Source organism: Podarcis erhardii (assembly GCF_964252035.2).
Source record: "Podarcis erhardii genome assembly, chromosome: 6".
Classification (NCBI taxonomy): Eukaryota; Metazoa; Chordata; class Lepidosauria; order Squamata; family Lacertidae; genus Podarcis; species Podarcis erhardii.
This window is the reverse complement of record NC_138510.1, coordinates 15942051-15962670: the sequence shown is the minus strand read 5'-3', so window position 1 is coordinate 15962670 and position 20620 is coordinate 15942051. Positions and strand designations below refer to the sequence as shown.

The 20620-nt window shown below is 44.4% G+C and overlaps 1 protein-coding gene across 3 annotated transcripts in view; it reads left to right on the top strand.

The window, feature by feature from the left end:
- The window catches only part of TFAP2C (transcription factor AP-2 gamma), a 32788-nt gene extending 12944 nt beyond the window's left edge, over positions 1 to 19844 (top strand). For 2 of the 3 annotated variants that reach the window (XM_081867901.1, XM_081867900.1), the window contains exons 2-7: positions 2042 to 2521; positions 4729 to 4780; positions 7204 to 7426; positions 9111 to 9229; positions 12844 to 12985; positions 17712 to 19844. In XM_081867901.1, the coding sequence (XP_081724027.1) occupies positions 2042 to 2521; positions 4729 to 4780; positions 7204 to 7426; positions 9111 to 9229; positions 12844 to 12985; positions 17712 to 17997 (1302 nt within the window). In that variant the 3' untranslated portion in view covers positions 17998 to 19844. The remainder of the gene's footprint in view (positions 1 to 2041; positions 2522 to 4728; positions 4781 to 7203; positions 7427 to 9110; positions 9230 to 12843; positions 12986 to 17711) is intronic. The other variant, XM_081867902.1, reaches the window with a different exon arrangement.
- Positions 19845 to 20620: the final 776 nt, after the last annotated feature.

The window sequence follows — 20620 nt, the reverse complement described above, 5'->3', positions numbered from 1 at the left end:
GGTGCCTGCGATAGGTGAGAGAGGAAAAAGCAAAGATAACTCGGAGTGGGTACAGATTATTTCTCGGCATTATTTCATTTCCCTGGGATCAGGTTTTGTTGAACGCCCAGAGAAATGTGCAGAGGGACACGAAAATAGTAATAATAAAAAAGAAAATAAATAAATATAAAATAATTGATGGCACCGTCAGGTTATCCTTCAATCACCCCCCCCCAAGTCATTCTATTTCTGATGCCTTTGAAGGTGGCAGCGTCTCCCTCCTTCCTCTGGTCCATTGGTCACACCGCAGCGTCTCTGTCTCCTTCCAGAATCCGCTGCCGCCCCCGCTTCCCTTCCCGCAGGGTCCCGGTCGGGATCTCCATTCTCTTCTGATTAACCCGCCCCTGTTAGTTTAACGAGCGTGGAGGGAGAAGCGGCTTTTAAAAACCCCAGGCTTATCAGTGTGGTTTAGACATGCTTTAAATTGCTTGGTGTTTTTGTCGAAAAGTTTAATTTCATTCATTCATTGATTAATGCTGCGTTGAGGTCCAGGAGAATTTTTTTTTTTGCTAAATGATTCGGTGGGTTTCAAGATTACATGTTTGCTTTTTAAACAAATCAGTACTGGAAAGGTAGCTGTTTTGTTTTTGGCAGATTTTAATACTCTGTTCTCTCCCTCCTTAACAGGCGCCCTGGGTAGTGAGTTATATTAACTTTTCAATGGCCACGGGAGGGGGGTATTTTTTAAATTAACTCTGTGATGGGCATAGGAGTGTTGTAAGACATTTCCCAAGACAGTGGATTTGTACTTTAAGACAATGTGAAGGCAAGCATTTGCTTATTTTTAAGGAAGGGAACACTAATACAGTCGACATCAAACTTGTAGTCACCAAATTTCAATTCTGGGCTTTTTAGGTAGTAAGGAGAGTACATCTTTCTTTATATCAAATGGGGGAAATTTCCTTCTTTCCACAGTATTGAACAAATTGATTATCCCCCACCAAATCTAAGCAAATTAAATAAAAAACAAACTCAAAATTTACAGTACTAAACAAATTTTCTCTGGAAGTAAGATACATTGACATAAATGGGGTTTTCCTTCAAGGACATGCACTTTGATCTAAGTAAATGCAAAAAGCCTCCCAGCTCTATGGCAGGAAGCCCAAAGTGCAATCCTATGTACACTTTGGGAGTCCATGTGCTCTGTGGCACTTACTTCTGAGTAAACAAGTTGTAGGTTTGGAGCGCACATTTAAGGATTTCAGGGTGACTTGGCTTTACTCTCCTACCTCCCTTTCTTTCCCCTATATCTCCATCGAATTGAAACTGAACTTAAATTAAATTAGTGTGTTGACTTAAAAAGTATTTGTATTTATGAATGAGGCAGGAGGTTCCTAAAAACCAAACTGGTCCCAAACACATTTGCTGAAAATAAGATCATTTGAACTTTAAGTGGGTGAGTGAGGCTGCAGTCCTCAGATAAAATTTAATTTTGGTCCATCAGGTGCTAGCATATAATCCCCCCTACCTCATTCAGGGTTAGATTGCAGTCTTCAGACTGCTTGCTTCAAAGTAAAGTTCTTTTTTTTAAAAAAAGGGGGGGCGGAGAGGATATTTTAGACTCATCCAGAGAGTTTCCTTGTTACTTTCTTACTTCAAATGGGTCATTTGGAGGACTATGACTACAAATCCTTGTGTGCCAAGTAAAGAATAATAAATTGAAGCCTGCAAGGCTTTTGAAGCACAACCCTATGCACGTCTACTCAGGAGTAAGATCCATTGATGCCAGGTAAGTGTAACATTGCAGCCCAACTTGCAATGCTACAGAATGTAACACTGAGACTTGTCAATTTACAGTGGACCTTGCTTCCTGATTTTTCCCTTGGGATGCAAATGTGCTGTTGGCTCCTTGAGTGGGGCTACCAATGACCTCTCCCTCTCCAAATATCCTCCTTTCAGGCTGGTACCTCTTTTATAGAAATCAACTTCCTCCTCTTTGCTTCTCCCACCCAGTCCAGACCCTATGATGCCTTGGACTGACACAGCATCTTTCTTTCTATAGGACCGTCACGACAGCAGCAGCAATGGGAACCCCAGACTGCCCCACCTCTCAGCCGTCAGCCAGCACTTGTACAGTCCGGCACCCCCCCTTTCCCACTCGGGGGCCTCCGATTTCCAGCCCCCTTACTTCCCGCCCCCGTACCAGCCTCTGCCTTACTCCCAGTCCAGTGATCCTTACTCTCACCTGGGCGATCCTTTCTCCATCAACCCGCTCCACCAGCCACCACCGCCTCCCCCCAGCCAGCAGCAAACCAGTTGGCCCAGCCGACAGACCAGCCAGGACCACTCCAGTTTGTCCCACCACGCTCGGTCTGGTTTGGTGCCCCATCTCCCGGCTCTGGAAAGCGGCTCTGCTGGGGTGAGAAGGGAAACCTACAGGCGATCTGAGCTGCTCCTGCCTCACGGCCACGGTCTCGATGCTTCCAGCTTGGCAGAGAACCTAGGACTGCATGAAATGGCCCACCAGATGGAAGAGGTGCAGGTAAAGATTGGCGAAAGTGATAAATGGTGTCTCTGCAGTTCTGGATGCCCTGTAGCCTAGAAGAAAAGCTTTGGTTGCCTCACCAAAGGGAGTCTTCTTTGGTGGTCGAGCATCCACAGGTTCAGTCCCCAGGACCACCAAATTAGGGTTGGGAGAAAATATTGTCAGAAACCCTAGAGAGTTGCTACCCATCATTGTAGACAATATACTGAGCTAGATGGACCAATGTCCTGACTCTGTTGAGACAGCTTCCTAAGTTCCATGAGGCCCAACAGAAAAGCAAACACCTGGAATGTGAGCATCAGTCAAACGTGGCAAACTTAAGGGCTGATCCTTCTTTATGCTTTTCATTTATACCTGACTTTCCTTGAAAGAGCTCAAGGCAGCATACATGCCCCTCCCTCAGTTTGTCCTCGCAACAACCCTTTGGGGTAGGTTAGGCTGAGAGATAGTGACTGGCCCAACATCACTCCATGAGAATTGTAGCTGAACAGGGATCTGAACCTTTCCAGGTCAGGGTTGGGGGAATCTGTGGCCCTCCAGATTTTGCTGAGCTCCTAACTTCCCTGACCATTGACCATACTGGCTGGAGTCTAGACATGTCTGGAGGGTCGCCACACCACATTCTTGCATGGAAGAGCCATGGAGGAGACTCATGTGCCCTGTCTCTTGTTCCATAAATGGTTGGCATCCATAGAGTGCTTCAGTGATGATGAGGAAGAGGATGATTTACTTGGTTGGATATGTGAACAGGGTTTTAGTCCCCTAACTGAGGAATTGAGAACTTGTTCATTGACTCAAACTCCCACCAGCCCCTGCCAATATGGCCAGTGGTCAGAGGATGATCTAGAGGAGCACAGCCACTCCTGACCCTAGTTCAAAGCACTTCACATCTAGTTCAATAATTTGCCTTTTGAGTTAGGTCAGAATTATCCCTGCATTGCTGAGGAGTGGCTGGCTTAGTGAGTTCACTGCAAGGAGAGATTTGGAGAGTCCCTCCTTCATTCTCTTACAGAGCAGCCCTATGCCTGCCTGCTTGGAAGTAAGATCCATTGGGTTCAATGGGACTTCCTCCCAGCTAAGCACACACAGGGTTGCATGCTTGGTCGTTATACAAAACCGTTGCAAGAGAACCCACTTCTGCATTATTGACCAACGCACAGAGACTGCAGTGTCTTATAGATTAAATCCGGTCACCTAAAAGTTCCATTTCTTGCACTGTGTTCCAAAATCTGCAGAATATCACCGCTATGAATAGACCATACAGAACAGGCTCTTTGGGGGGTGGGAAACACTGGAGACTGGAGCCCACCATTTTGCTCAGCAAGAAGCTAGATCCGTTTACTAATTTGCAGAACAAACCCTGGACAGATCCACTCCATGCATTTAAAGGACACCTAATGCACATTTTAAGCCCATGATTTACCCCAAAGAGTCCTGGGAGCTGTGGTTTGTTGAGGATGCTAGGAATGTGTAGCGGTGTGAGGGGCAAACTACACTTCCCAAGATTCTTTGGGGGAAGTCATGTGTTTTAAATGTACGGTATGTCAGGTGTCCTTTAATAATTTAACGGTATGGCGTGGCTCGCCTTCCTTTTTGTCCAACATCTTTTTCTTCCGGACTGAAGAGAAGGTAATCAGTCCACAAAACTTTATAATGGTCCCCATTTCGGAAGCCAAATTAGGGCAGCAGAACTGCAGTTTCATTTCTTGTGCACACTGCAATCCGTAAAAGCCTTGGGTGAAATTTATCTCTTACTAGTCGTCCTGAAGTCCTGGTGAAATCGGTGTGCAGTTAAGTGCATGGAGCTGCAGTCCTAAATGTGCGCAGATACCCTCTGAGAAATAAGCTAACTTAATGGGACTGAATTCTGAGTTAGCATCAGAAATGGGCAACACACACTAACTTGCATAAAAATAAAGCGCCACTGATTTCAGTAGGGCTGGCACCTCTATATGCATTCTGAAGAGAAGACTGTACACCTGATTGTTGGTCTCTGGTCACTACGTGGGTATCCTATTGGAATAAAAGGCTCTTCTTGCAATTAATATGTTTAGGGTTTAGCCTTAAAGTTAATCCGTAGGTTAATAGCCATTTGGAGGAAAATAGCATTGTGTATGTGCATTTCGTGTAGTGGGGTGTGTGTGTGTGTGTGTATTTTCTTTATTCCACAATTGTGTTCTAAAAATTTCACATTCTCTCTCCAGCATGTGGAAGATCAGCATTTATTAATGCATGACCAGACAGTCATTAGAAAAGGTCAGTAAATCTGCATTCTCCTGTTGGTTTTTCCTCTTGTCTTCTTTTTAAAAAGATAAGAATTTCTAACCAATAAAGGCTAGTTTCATAGTGGTAGATTGTTTTGGAAAAAAGATTTTCTTCCGTGTGGCTTTTTTCTTTTTTAAAAAACTAAGTTTCTGTAAATGAAAAATAGAGCTCCCCTACTCCTTTCCAGTTCTCTGCATGAGCTAGCATGTGTGCCGGAGGCTGTATTCCATATACTGTAACCCATTTACTCCAAAGTAAGTAGGTTGTGGGTTTGACTGGAGTGTGCATTTGTTTACATACAGATGCTTTTAAAGGCTGTTAAAAAAAAAATCCAGGATGTGGAATTTGGGACTAATAAAATGGGTTATTAAATTTTCTTGTGGAAACTTTAAAAACTAGTCTGAGCTGTAATTTCCCCAGCAACAGCAAATAACTGTACCTGCCATACCAGGAAAAAAAATATCCTGATGCAACATTCACATGGGTGAACTGTTGCTTTTTAAGCCTCAATATTCTATTCTATGGGAAAGTGATTGCTTCCCCTCTTAAGATTATTACCAAGTTATGGTTTTGCATTGTGCAGATTACAGTATGATTATGTCAAGAGTCTCTGAAATGAACGAGCTTCTATCCCTGAGCGTGTAAGGCAAAAATCTAAGGCTATTGCAGATACTTTTTGAATTTTTGGTTCCTTATTCATATGGTCTTTGGAAGCGAAGCAGGAGTGTTTGGCAAGGCAGGTGAATTAATGAAGAATTGTCAAAAGCTGATTGGGTAGCGGGAAGGAATGTTCTATTGATCTAATCCAGGGAAGAGTAGATGTGGATCCTAAGTATTACAATACAGGCTGGAGAAAAGGCTAAGAGCTTTTGCCTGTTATCAAATTAACCAGGGAATGCCACTGTTTTGAAGCAAAGGTCTTTATTCTCTCCTGCATCTACGAGTTTGCTCATGTTGCTTTCCTTTCCTTATTAGAAAGGGAAGACTTGTCACTACTTTCATTAATGACCTGGGTGGTGGGGAGATCTCTGTTGAAAGATACAGGCAAATACACAGATAGGTACAGGCAGGCATGGAGGGAGAAAAGTGAAATTGCCTTCAGGCTTTCTAAGCAGGGAGGAATGGGTTAACCTTGCTGCCCTATTGCTTCTAAATGCATGGGCTTTAGGATTTATCCACAGTGAAAAGTTTTCATTGGTGGCATTTTTTTTGGGGGGGGGGAGACTGATGTGGGGGATACCAGGGTAGATGAACTCCTTGAATCCTGTTCTCTGTCCCTTCCTTCCCTCTACTTTGTTTAAAAATAATAATCAAAGGAGAGTTTTTCCTGAAAAACCCCAGGGTGACTTGGAAAGGAAAAATGTGACTGAGAAAAAGCAGAAATGTTGTTTTGCTGTAATCTGTGCCGATCTGAGAATTAGCTCACGGCAGAAGTATTTTTTTAATTTATTTTTTGCTGTCAGCTTCATGCCGCTAGAGAATCTTCCTCTTTTGATAAAGAAAAGTATTGGGCCTGATTGTTAAACCGTTTCCTGGTCCATACATTATAAGGAGGGGGGGGAGGGGACACCGGCCTTTGATTTGGCAAAACATGACTGTTTCTCAGGCACACGTAAGATAAGTTCTACTGACTTGCTTACTTTACTACAATTCCTGCAATGCAACTGTGCATTTATGGTGGCTGCTTACAAATCCCCCCTCCCCACGCAAAAAAGCAGGGAATGCATAACTAAAGAAAGAGGATATAGATTTGCATGAAATATGCAAATGTAGATATGAGAAATTATTACTGTAAGTTAAATAAATGCAATGATCTCATGATAGTGGGAAATACGGTGACCTTTATGCTTGCTCAGTCTGTAATCCAGGTGAGGGGCAGATTCCAGGTTGATATTCTCCCACCTTACGGTTTTTTGTTGTTAAAGACGGAGCAGCTGTTCAGACAGAGGATTTTCCCCTGTCAAGTAGGGCATGCAGCCACCCAATGCCATTTCAGGTTTCAGAAAAAGGAAACTTCCTTTAGTTAAATGAAGCTTGCATTTTATAGCAACAATAAAACTGAGCATTTCTGCCAGAGAAAAATAGGCTGCATTGCTGCAAACTGGAAAACCAGTTAAGCATGCATATATATGTATGTATTATTCTTTTATCATTAAATAATCTTAGTAGGAGTGCATCAAATGTGGATGGTCTTCTACATTTTTCACTTTCTTGCTGTATAGTTTGCAGTTAAAAGTTTCATGAGAACCCCATTGGGAAATGCATCTTAATGGGTTAATAAAATACAGTGGATTTATGACGTCTAATAGATCTATTAAATGTTAAGCGATTTAGACTTCCCTAAAGGAAAACCCCAAAGTGGGGAAAAAAACACACCATCCTCTTTCCCCCCCTGTATATCTTGGTTCTCCTAGGTCCTATTTCATTAACGAAAAACAATGCATTAGGTCTCCCTTGCCAGAAGGATGGACTTATCGGCGTCGTGATCAACCCCAACGAAGTATTCTGCTCTGTTCCTGGGCGGCTCTCTCTTCTCAGTTCGACGTCTAAATACAAAGTGACAGTAGCAGAGGTTCAGAGAAGGCTCTCTCCTCCGGAATGTCTCAACGCTTCGTTGCTGGGAGGGGTTCTTCGAAGGTAGGAGGCTGTGATTTCCACCCCCCTCTTCTCTCCTCCCCCCTGCCCCGTCAAAACTATTCCAGTGACTAGAGCTTCTCATACCACCTCTTAAGCCAAACGGCATGTAAATACCATTTTTGTGTCTCAACAATTTTGCGCAGGGAGAGAGAGTGAAACCCAAACGCTGCATCCTAATGCAGTTTATTTCCAAGCTCTGTGTTCACGCTCTTCTTTCTCTTTAGCACCCCTTGCATTTCCAGAAATGAAAAGTGCTATAACAAGTCTAGAAACAAGTTCTCTTTTTCCTGTTAATATGACACGTTGCTTCTCAGTCTACAAAAAGAGAAGCTTGCACCCATTATTTTCAGGTTTTCTTACTCACTCGGCCGCCTGTGTACCACAGTGTTTAAATGGCGTTCACATAAATTAATAATCGGCTGATTCCTCTCCCACCTTTCAACCCAAGGGTACAATTTCCAGTTTGCTGTTAAGGATGCCAACTGGCCAAACTTCTCACACACATAGATACGTGCCTACACCCATGTGTCTTTAATAGCAAGTCATAGGTGAAACACCCGGCGGGTGAAACTTTCTGAAGCAAAGTGAGCCATGCTCCCTTCTAATGTCTGTGCACCAAGCTGCTGTTAAAGGCACAGCTACAGAGACAGATCAATAAGCTGGCAACCCCTAGGGGGATCATCAGGGCAGCAGAACTTTGTTGGAAAGATGTCCAGGGCTCCTGCTCAGTGGAACAAGCAAGGGGGTCTCCAATGCAGTTAGAGTTGGCTTACTGCAGGCATAGACAAACTCGCCCCTCCAGATGTTTTGAGACTACAATTCCCATCATCCCTGACCACTGGTCCTGTTAGCTAGGGATGATGGGAGTTGTAGTCCCAAAACATCTGGAGGGCCGAGTTTGCCTATGCCTGGCTAACTGTATTTTTAACTAACACAGATTGTTATCTAAAGACTGGACCCTCCCTTGCCCAAGATCATGAAGTCTAGGGCTAAAAACGACCTCTAACTGCACCCATGGATAATTCAAACTTGGATAGAGAGAGGAGAGATCTTCTGAGCAAGGTTTTTGGATAGGTTAAAGCACACACAGAGAGTGTTTTAAGAGCATCTGTTGTGGTTACTTTCTAAAAAGAACCAGAGCTATTGGCGTCCTTGAGGAATAATCAAAAGCATGTGGTTTGAAACACCAAAGGGGTGTGCTGGTGAATCCAGCTCAGACCCACCCTCCCCAATATTCCTCCTTCTCAAATGGTACTCCTGATTTCGAAGGCCTGGGCTGGGATTGCAATCTTGGTTAATATATCTATGCTTGTGCCGCAACAAATGGTCAACTTGATGCTCCATGCTTGTAAAAGGTTCAATTTTCATTACGCCTGCCGTAAGCGTAATGATCTTTGATAGTGTGAATGCAAAGGCAAAGCGTATTCTCCCCCCCCCGCTTCCTTTCTTTTTGATCTTGCTTTCTGATGTTTATGTGATGCAGCATTAAAAAGTAGGTCAAAGCTTGTTTTTCCATTCTGACCCCCCCGCCCTCGATTCCTCTCCCCCCCACCCCCGTGCAACACAACAGAACTGCACTGAATGTCAGTAATTTGGCATTTCTCAATTGCTTTGAAATGTGGCCTCTTTCGGGGGGGTGCGGCTAAATAAAACACTGTCCACCTCTTTCCCCCGCTATTTGCAGAGCCAAATCTAAAAATGGTGGCCGATCTCTAAGGGAGAAGCTGGACAAAATTGGTCTCAACCTTCCAGCTGGCAGAAGGAAAGCTGCAAATGTGACTTTGTTGACATCGTTGGTGGAAGGTCAGTCTTAATTCTTTATTTTTTAAAAAGAGCCTTTCTGGGTAAAGGACAAATGAGGTGACTTGGATGAGCATGTCCTCTAAAGCAGTGTTGTTCCATTTTCAGACTTTAGCCCAAATACGCATATCTGGACTTTTTGCTTCAGCCTTTGCCAACATGGTTTCTCTCCAGTTGTTTCTGGATTGCAATTCCTGGCTGGGGCTGCTTGGAGTTGTGGTCCAAAATGATTTGGAGGACGAAGGGCAGAACCGCACCATGCATTTAAAGCACATCCAGCACACCTTTAAAAACTCCTGACTTCCCCCAAAGAATCCTGGGAAGGGTGAATTTCCCCATTTGCAGAGCCAAATCCCCAGTAAAGGTAAAGGGACCCCTGACCATTAGGTCCAGTTGTGACCAACTCTGGGGTTGCGGCGCTCATCTCGCTTTATTGGCCGAGGGAGCCGGCGTACAGCTTCCGGGTCATGTGGCCAGCATGACTAAGCCGCTTCTGGTGAACCAGAGCAGCGCACGGAAACGCCGTTTACCTTCCCGCCAGAGTGGTACCTATTTATCTACTTGCACTTTGACGTGCTTTCGAACTGCTAGGTTGGCAGGAGCAGGGACCGAGCAACGGGAGCTCACCCTGTTGTGGGGATTCGAACCGCTGACCTTCTGATCGGCAAGTCCTAGACTCTGTGGTTTAACCCACAGTGCCACCAGCGTCCCTAAAACTCTTAACTAATTACAGTTCCCAGGAGTGTGCTCTATAAATATTCACTGGATGTACTTTAGATATATGGTTTGGATCTGGTTCTACCCTAAGTGTGCTTAACTTGATTTTTTTTGTTTTTTATTTTTTTACCACTACCGCATGGTGTGCCAGTGCTGCTGTTGAGACTTGCACGCCCCCCCATCCCTGTTGAAGCCCAGTGCTCCAAAATCATTAGGAGGGAGAAAGAGAGAGAGAGATAAATGTGGGGGTGCAATTTCACAAGCATTAAATTGGGGGTGGGGCCACTGATGTAATGCTGGATGTAGGCTGTGCGTGTTTGTGGGGGTTAACGTTCATCTGAGACTGCGCAGACTCTAAACTGGAAACTGAGCTGCTGTAACTCCATCCTTGTGACTCATCTGTGTGTGAACAAGCAGCTGATCTGTGCTTGAGTAATCAACAATCCCAAGTTTTTATTCATAGAATTTTTTATGGCAGTGCTTCTCAAAAGATCTGGATAGCCGACGTTTTCATGAAGGAGGAAGGGAGAACGTGTTGGTACTACAATTCCCACCATCCATGACTGATAGCCATCCTATTTCGGGCTGGTTTGAGTCTCAACAACATCTGCAGGGCCACAGATTCCAAATTTTGGATTAGATGGATTTGCAGTTCCATGTCTTTAAGCACATGGTGTACACCCATTTGAAATAATTAACTGAAATAACTCGGGGGGGGGGGGCTGAGCTAGTTCACATGTGCATGGATGTTTAACTTTGATGAATGGAAAATGAATGTATGAATGGCGTCCATTGAAAACAAGCATGTCTGAGATGATGCACCACCTGTCTGTAGCAGCTAATCTATGATGGTTCACTCAACACTTGCAAGAGATCACTTGGTGCATGTTCATCACTTTTATTGCAACATAGGTGAACCATCCTGTATTTTCTGAGCAAATGTGTTCCATCACCGGAATGCCGGGTCGATTGAATTCAAATGGGTGAAATATGCTTTGCATCCCACATCTTTTGTTTAACTGGATTGTCTGGGTGGAATCCGGATCCATTAAAATGAATAGTTGCTTTGCTAGTTGTTTTGATGGGAGTTGTCCTCAAGTTTTAGATGAGTGTCTTTTTGGTTCAAGCTGCACCAACCGTATGGGAGGGGATGCGCCAAACTTGTAACCCAACCGTGGTAGCTTCTGTCGCTGTGCGGCTTTACAAATATCTAAGCGCCTCGGAATTTTGTGTTCATCCAAGCTACTTAATTGTGAGGTAATATTTTGCAATCTCTTTTGACATCTTCCAAAAACAGTCTGGGAACAGAGGCCAATTACAGATGAGAAGGTAGAATTTGGCTAATTATTGTGGTGGGGGTGGGGCGGGGACGTAGGATGATGCAAGAAACTCTGCCTCAATCCTAAACAAAATCCCTAGAGCTCCAGTCCGAAGAGGATGTTTCTGTATAGACAAATGTCCAAAAAGGGTTTCTTGCTGAAACTTGTTTTCAAGAGAGCTTTGTTTGATCAATAGAGTAGCTCAATAAGTCTCCACCCTTTTTGGAGTCTGGACCCACCATTAGCCTAACATGTATGCCATGGGAAAACCAGGCCATCTCCCCCCCCCCCCACGAGAGCATGGCAGCCATTTGGGACACCTTGGTCTCTTGCATGATTTCGGGAAAAGATCTCCCCCCCGAAAAGTGGGGTTTTTTTGGGGGGGGAGTCCACGATCTTGTAAGGCACCCCCAAATGTCTATGTGTTTTTGGCGCTGTACCCGAAGAAAATACTTTTTCCTAGCCTGTGATCTCGCGTGGCTCACGTGACTTGTGCAGGATTTTGGACCTGGAAAATGGTGTCCCGGATTTGGGCCACGTTGTGTTGGAGGGTATGGTATGTGAGGACTCGCGCCGCCTTAGTTCCACATATTTATAGGGTGACAATGCTACTGCTGAAACCCTCATTAGGTCAGCCTGCAACCCAGTTAGCATAGTCAACCTGGTGCATTCCAGATGTTTGGGACAGAAGCTCCCATCATGGATCAGAGACTGGGTGAAACTGATGGGAACTGTAGTCCAAATGGTAGATTGCTTCAAGATGGTGTGAACCTTCTCTTGTTCCCCGCTGAAAATCACTTCCTCTTCTGCATTGTGTGTTTTTGTGTGTGTGTGTGTGGAGGGGGATAAGTTGGTGCGCTCACAAAGAGACAGGCCCTGTCCACTCTTGGGTCTGGCTGTGCCAGCCTGTAGCTCTCGATGTATTACTCATTTCACCCCAGAGATTCTAGTCCTTGATGGTGAAAAAGTTTCCCATTCCTAGACTAGCTGATCCATACCCTAGAACAAACCAATAGGCTAGCTAGAACAAGGGGGGTGAGGTTTGTGAGGCCTTGGCCTAATTTTCCTTGGGCAGCAAGGAGAAATGGAGGACACCCCACCTATATTTGACTCTGGCCACTGGTTGCACCAGCTTGGTCCCCTGTCCGCACGCAGCCCCTGACAGGCCACCCCCAAGGGTTATCCTGTGACAGAAATCTGTCAGTCACTGGTTTAGACTAAGAACAAAGAAACCCCTATTGCAGCCTTTGGATATCAAGGCAGAATTGCTCAGGTTTCTTCTAGACAGATTTTGATATCGAGTCGCACTTAACGTAAATTATGAGCCTGCTGTAAAATTAACTTGGACTTTATGGTATTAAGTAGGGCATATCATGAAAACGGTGTATTATGTAAAATTTGTGCTGCAAACTGCTTTTGTTTTTTTGGAGGGGAGGTATTAAACTAATATTAGATATTAACTTAATATCTAATGTAACTCACCCTGGGACCTTGGCGTGAAGGGTGGGTAATTAATAAAATGAATGAGAAGAGGATGATAATCACAGCTTTATTTTTGTGGTTTTTTCTCATCTTTTCCAGGCGAAGCTGTACATCTTGCCCGGGATTTTGGCTACGTCTGTGAAACTGAGTTTCCTTCCAAGGCTGTGGCCGAATACTTAACTCGGCCACATCTGGGGCGTAATGAGATGGCTAACAGGAAGAACATGCTGCTGGCTGCAAAGTAGGTATTCTCTTTTTGAACATGAGCATCCTGGATGACCAGTGTGTATTTTAGCATTTGTATCATAACCCTTAGTTCTACGTAAAGGAGGACTGTGATCTGCATGTTAAAAGATTTAGGGCAGGCATAGGCAAAAATCTGGCCCTCCAGATGTTTGGGACTACAATTCCCATCATCCCTAGCTAACAGGACCAGTGGTCAGGGATGATGGGAATTGTAGTCCCAAACATCTGGAGGGCCGGAGTTTGCCTATGCCTGATTTAGAGGATGGTGGCAGTTGTTGAGGCTTGCTTTAAGGCAAGGCTTCCTGATATTGCTGGATGGGTCATGCTAGCTGGAGCTGATGGGAATCGAACAATTACCTGAAAGTTTCCTTGTCCACAGCCTATAGGCTCCTACAAGGGCTGGTTCCAAGTTCAAGGGCCCTCTGCCTAGTATCCACAGATGGGTCCCCTCCCGCATCAGTGCATTTTTTTTAAATTAAAGCAAGCTTAGGTTTCTGAAGATGTTGAATGTATATGTTTGCCTGATACTGTCTTAAGCAATGCTACAGAATATCGGGGCGATTTTCATAGTAACAGAGCAAATTGTCTGAATTCTTATGCTTTTTGACATGCAAGGTTCCTTGGGTGGTCAGGGCTGTTCAGTTCCTGGCAGCTCCAGGGAGGGTAGAAAAAGACTCATTACGAAATGCTGCTGTCGGTTGATCTCCATTGACCCCCTGTGGTGCTCCAGATGTTCTTGGACTCCAGCTCCCATCAGTATCGGCCAGCATGGCCAGTGGCTACTGAAGATGGGAGTTGTAGTCAAACAGCAGGTTCATCATCCCTGCTTGTAGGCAATTTATTCATTGAGACTGGGCAAGGCTCTGACTCCGAATCAGCTTGTTTCCTGTGCTCCTTCCAAAGTTCAGCAAAGTTGGGTTCAAACTCACCAAAGTGAATGCTTTAGTTCAAATTAGAGTGGTGGAGTTAATTGCATGCTTCATCTCTCCTCCCTCCCCAACTGAAAGTCATGCACAGCATTCAAAGGTGCTTCTGTGTTTGGTTTTTGCTGATCACCCACCATCTCTAGTCCAAGAACAAGTTGCTCCTCAAGGTTTGGGAAGACCTTTTCAGCACAGCATGGGATGTGGCTTGGTTGGTGGTGGTGGTAAGAGGGCTTCGGTGGAGAATGTTAGAAAATTGGTGGGACTCGCCTTGTGCAAATGGGTGTGTTTCTCATCCATGCAAAATCACCATTCAGCTCAAGACAATAGTTCTTTAAAAGACTTCCATTTTGGGGGTGACACTCGCAGATTGAAGGGTAGTAAAAGAAAGTGTTTGAGGTGAATTTTGTCTGATGTCTAAATCTATCAAATATTTTTATTTTGAGTATTCTTAAACCAACCTTTCGCTTTTTGTTTCTCCACATTTGTTTTGTCCTAAGTTTGTGTGTGTGTGTGTGTGTGTGTGTGTGTGTGTGTGTTTAATGGAATAGTGGACTTCTCTAGGAGGCTGTAGCTATTTTGTGTTTTAAAAAATGTTGGATGGACCTCAGGATTGCATAGCTAGTTCCTGATACAATAGAGTTTTATGGTGATTTGTGCCAAAATCTGGTTGGGGTACCATGGTGTCTGCTTAGAGCATTTTGAGGTTTGGAGGGCAGCCCGATTTTTACTGAATCCAGTGATGAAATTCTCTTTGAATGGAGAAAGGATTTTTAGAAGAAATCTGAAGGCTCCAGAATGCATCACATGTAGGCTATTGTTTCAGGATGACAGCTTTCCAAAGTAGAGCATTATGTATGTTTCTGCATTTGGGGCTGGATGAAAACGCTTTTTATTTTTAAATGGTGCTTAAAATGTCAATAGGAGGAAATAAGGACCTTTTAGCTTTAATATGTCTTGGCGAATGCTTGCAAGATCAAAAGGCAACACGTGCCTTTTGGAGCACAGATTCATCAAATCCTAGTAATACAGTGATCCCTGTGGGGGTTTTAAGATGTGAAACATCCAAAAGCATTTTAGGTGCATCCAGCAACACATTTCCACTTACAGCCTGCAAACTTGGTGAATGGTTTGGAATTTGTAGGTATTTAAACTTATTTTTCCAGTGAGAGCTAGCTAGCTAAATTCACTGTCTCTGTTTTGTTGCCTTCCATACCTTCTGCGAAACCAAAGCTGTGGAAATTGTCATGCAACTGTACCTTAAAAGCAGATTAAATAAAGCAGGTCTAGGCAGAAGATCATACAGAAGGGAAGGTTTTCCTTCCAGTACTTGGGGCCTGGTACACTAGTACCACCCTCCAAAATTGAGCCTGGTGGCTATGTGGGTGCTTGTGCCAAGTTATAAGGATTGGCGTAATACAATCTTTTCTTGCTGCCCAAGTAATACCCTGGCAGCAGCATTCTGCACTAGCTGCACCCTGTGGACTGTATTCAAGGGCAGCCACACACAGTGCATTGCAGTAGCCCAGCTAAGAGGTTGGTTCACTGATTCCTGACTGTCCCAGCCCAGGAAGTGCTCGTCACGGAACATAGCAGCTTCTTATCTACCAAGTCAGACCATTAATTTCTTGTTGTTTGGGAGAACAGTTTTCCCCAGACCTTTCTGGAGAAGCCAAGGGTTTTACCCGGGGCCTTTTTAAACGCACTCCACCCCTGAGCTGAGGCCCTTTCATTACCCACCTGTGCTTTCAGAGAAATTTTAAATTTTAAATTTATTAAATTTGTATACTACCCTTCATCTGCAGGGCAGTTCACAGGTAGCTTAGGAGTATACTCCTCTAATCTATGCAGCTGCTCCTTTGGGGAGTGTTGCCTTATCCAGGACAGGCCATCTCACTAATTTCTGTACCCATGAGCCACTTACCCACAGCAGCTCCATCTAATCATGATTCAGCTTCAGTTTGTTGGCTTGCATCCAGCCCATCACTGCCTACAGGCACTGGTCCAGGACTTGCACATCTTCTTCTGATTCAGGTGGCATGGAGCGATAGAGTTGGGTGTCACCTGTAAGCCATTGCACTCCAAATCCCCAGAGGACATCTCCTAGTGATTCCATATGCACGCTGACTAACATGGGAAACAAGGCGGATCCCCGTGGATCTCAAACCCCTTGCCCAAGAAAGGGTGCTTTTGTCTGTTTGTGAGTGTGTGGCAGGGCAGCAGTTGCATAGAAACTTGGTGTCCTGTTGAGGAAGATAGTCCTTCAGTACGATGGGCACCTTCTTCCTAAATGAGGCATTAACTACTCTCTGGATCAGTCAGACCTTCCCTGCCACATCATAAAAGCCATAGTGGGCACAAGGGTCGAGAGAGCACACCCACATCCCTGGGCCTCAATAACTGAAGCTCATATTTCAAACTCTGAGCAGATGGTGCTCTAAAGGCCCTCACAGGACCCGCATCAACTGTGGGGTCAGATTTGCGGCGGGAATGAGTGACTCAAAGGCCCCCAAGGGCCTTGATGAAACTTTCACGGTGCGCTTAAGAGTGTTTAGCCATGAACGGTCTCAAATTGATAACACGGTGCAAAATAAGCAGTTAAAAAACCCCCACAAAAGTAGTTTGCCCTTCCTCTTAAAATTCTGAGAGCCAGTGTATGACATTGTAGCCTTCTCTAGGAATAATAAAATGAATACTGGCTTCTCACTGCCCTCTTGAGGTGGTCTTGAAGGTGCCAATGGCAAGTGCGTTGGTGATGTCAGAAACACCTGTTCCTTAGACCCCTCCTCCAAAAGGCTCTGCCCACACTTGCACTCTACTGGGGTTGCTTTGCTTCCTTCCTTGGTGGTGCTCTTAGTGTGCTGGAGGGGTGGCTGGTGGGAAAAACCAGCCTCCCTTCGCTCCTGCCGTCTCTTTTACCACCTCTTTTCCCCTACCAGCTTCTGAGCTTTGCTACACAGAAGAACAGTCTGATTCGGTATAAGATAACTGCTTTTGTTCAGCCTACCTTGTAGGGTTGCTCTGAGGATAACAAACACACTGATCTGAGCTGTACAAACAGCTGACTTGTGTGACACAGGAAATGGCAGCTGCGTTCTTCATTTCTTTCAGTTAGCTCAGTGTTCCTCATGCTTGGGGGCAGGGATCTCCAGTTGTTGTTGGACTACAACTCCCATCATCTCCAGCTAGCAGAGATGATGGGAATTGTAGTCCACCAACAGCTGGAGACCCAAGTCTGAGAAACACTAAGATAAAGGTAAAGGGACCCCTGACCATTAGGTCCAGTCGTGACTGACTCTGGGATTGCGGTGCTCATCTCGCTTTACTGGCTGAGGGAGCCGACGTGCAGCTTCCGGGTCATGTGGCCAGCATGACTAAGCTGCTTCTGGTGAACCAGAGCAGCGCACGGAAATGCTGTTTACCTTCCTGCTCGAGCGGTACCTATTTATCTACTTGCACTTTGACGTGCTTTCGAACTGCTAGATTGGCAGGAGCAGGGACCGAGCAACGGGAGCTCACCCCGTTGTGGGGATTCGAACTGCCGATCTTCTGATCGGCAAGTCCTAGGCTCTGTGGTTTAACCCACAGCGCCACCCACGTCCCTAAACACTAAGGTAGCTGACCTTACAATATATTTCTGTGTTTTAGTATACATGTGGAAGTGATTAGGCACACCCACCTACACACCTGCCCACTGTAATATCACTCTTGACTTTGATTTGGCAAGCCGTGCCCCTTTTTTAACTGTGGTGGCCGATGGTTTTGTTGAAAGTTAATTCAGTGTGTTGTCTCTTGCAGGCAGATCTGCAAAGAATTTACTGAACTCCTCACTCAGGACCGCACCCCTCTTGGCAATGCGAGGCCGAGCCCCATCTTAGACCCTGGCATCCAGGGCTGCTTGACTCACTTCAGCCTAATCACCCACGGCTTCGGGAGCGCTGCGATCTGTGCTGCCATGACGTCCGTCCAGAACTACCTGAACGAAGCGCTCAAGATAGCAGACAAAACGTACATGAACGCCGGCGACCAGAGCCCTGCGGAAACCAATAAAAGCATTGAGAAAATGGACAAGCACCGGAAGTGAGTGAGAAAGAGGAAGAAGCCAGACTTTTGTATACTGTTTCTCGCACACAGACTTTAAGATCGTCTTGCCTAGAGGGCATGTAGATAATCTTGTTACAACTTGCTTCGGGGCGTGCTTTTCATTTTTTAAGCATCCTTTTCAGGCTCCTCCATGAGATACATGTGTCTCTCTTTCTCTCCTTTCTTTAAAGCTGCTGTTATCCATTCATTGTGGGACCAGGGAACCGAAGATAAACATGAGTACAAGCTTTTAATTTCATTTTTTAAAAGAAAGAAAAAAACATCTTTTAAACAGTACAAAGTGGTGCTATTTTTTTTCCCTTGTATGGAAGTCTGTTTAGTGCTGTTTCTCAAAACTTTGAATAAGATGCTCTTTTTCATTGCGTACATCCTGATAGCAGCGTTCAGATGGAACACTAAACCGTGGTTTTTTAATGTTACCTAAGCCCTGGAATCGAGAACCTCCCTCTTTGCAGTTGCAAGGATGAGATAGGAAGCGTTTGCTTCCTGCCTGACACCAAGTATAGTTTATCCGTATGTTAAAAAAGGACAAACCATCATTAGTGTAAATTAATCTGCCCCAGTTGATGCTCTCTAACTGTCTTGGGCTGCAGCTTCCATCAGCCCATGGTAAGAGATTATGGGAGTTGTAATCCAAAATGTCTGAAAGGCATCAAGATTGGGTGCAAGCTATGGTTTGATAATAACAATCCAGGACTATAAACCCCACGCCGACCCGGGTTGCTTCAATAAATCACATGTTTACACACAAATCATTGTTTATCATTCTGAGATGTCACAATAAACTAAGGTTAGTGTTAAACAGAAGGCAAATGCTTCCAGTTTCCTTCTCATGGCTGTGCCAGAGATTAAGAAGAGAAGAATGGGACCATCAACAGGGTTATAAGCAGGATTTCCCTCGTTCTGGAAATCTTTGGAAACCAGCAACAACATAACTCAGTATTAACCCCAGGGTACCTGAAGCCTTGACAAGGCACCCAGGACTATAAATGTAATGGGAATTTTTTATCCAAAGGGAAGTTGAACTTGGTATAAAGTGAAATAAATTGTCTGATGGTTATTTGAACACCTTGCAACCTCTTGGGGGCTTTTTGAGAGTGATTCAGACTTCTAGGCACAAATCCTGGAAGTTATTCTAATGCAGACTAAGCTTCTGCTGGACTCAAATGAACACAGAGCAGCCAGCACTAAAGTGGGGAAGCGGAACCTTCAGCTGCTCAGATCTTGTTGGACTACAGTTCCCATCATCATGGCTGGGGATGATGGGACTTGGAGTCCAACAGTGCCTGGGATACCACAGGCTTCCCATCCCTGCAGTAAAGCGTACTGTAGCAGTTCTTACACAAGGAAAAACTAGTTCAAGCTAAAAAAAAATAAATGCAAAATAAACTTGCTTCCGTTTTTTAAATGCCAGGATATTGCAGCTTTATATATGTCATCAGGTCTTGTGTTTTTAAAATAGGAAAAAAACTTGAAAGAATAGGCACATTTTTTAAATTTTTTTTGCCTATATAGGCCAAAAAGTTATATATATATATATGAATATATATAAATATATATAAATATATCCAGGGAGGTTTTTATGTGTATAAGGGAAAACAGTGTGTTGGAATGTATATATTTATTTATGTGTAATTTAATGGGTCTTGTAAATAATGGTGAACATTTTAATACTTTTTTTTATAAATGGGCTTCAAAATTTAAAATCCCCCCCTTTCCTCCCCCAAAAAGGTAATGGGTAAGCTCAAATACACTGCTACACAGGTTTGTTTATGCTGGGTATTTAAAAGTGACTTTTTACAAAAAAATAAAAATGAAAATCCTCAATTCTTGCCACTGTAGATTTTTGTATCCGATCTGAGGTGTGTATTGACAAAGCAATAACTTTGTGTACTTGGTATTCATTCAAAAGGAGTGTGCTTGTGTGAGTGTGTGTGTGTGAGAGAGAGAGAGAGAGGGGGGGGGAGAGAAGAATGGAAGTCATAAAAAAAAACTTACATCCCACTTCACTTGTAAATGTCTTCCTGTTACCTAAAAGGCATTGTATAGGATAATCCATATAATAAAAATATTCTGGATAGAAAGTATTGAATGGTGTTTAACTGGAAGTGGGTTGGGGGGGGGCGGGAAGAGGAAGAGTGTTTTTGCTTCTTATGGGGGATGGGCAGCAGAATACCGAAAATGGACATTGTAATTGAATACACAGTTCTTTATAGTGCATCGAACTAATGGAACAGACATGTGAAGCTGAGTGCCAGCGCAGCTAATGGTTTCAATTATATCAGGAACCATCTCTCTATTGCCATGACTGCTCTCTTCCCCTACCTCCGTCCTCACGGATAACGATGTGCCAAGGCAAAGAAGGAGCCTGAAAGCTTCCTTTTAAAAATAATAAAATAAAATAAAATGCTCTGTCTAATCACTTAAGCATATAAATCCAGAGCTGGCCCAAGGCACTTTGCTGCTTGAGGCAGAGGAGAAGGTGGTACCTCCCTCCCGCGGTCAGAAGGTGACTGAGGGCCAGCTTCAACACTGGTTACAGGATAGCGAAAAACCCCTGCACCATATGAGGGGTGGGGCCTGCTGGCTAGTTTAGGGGGTAC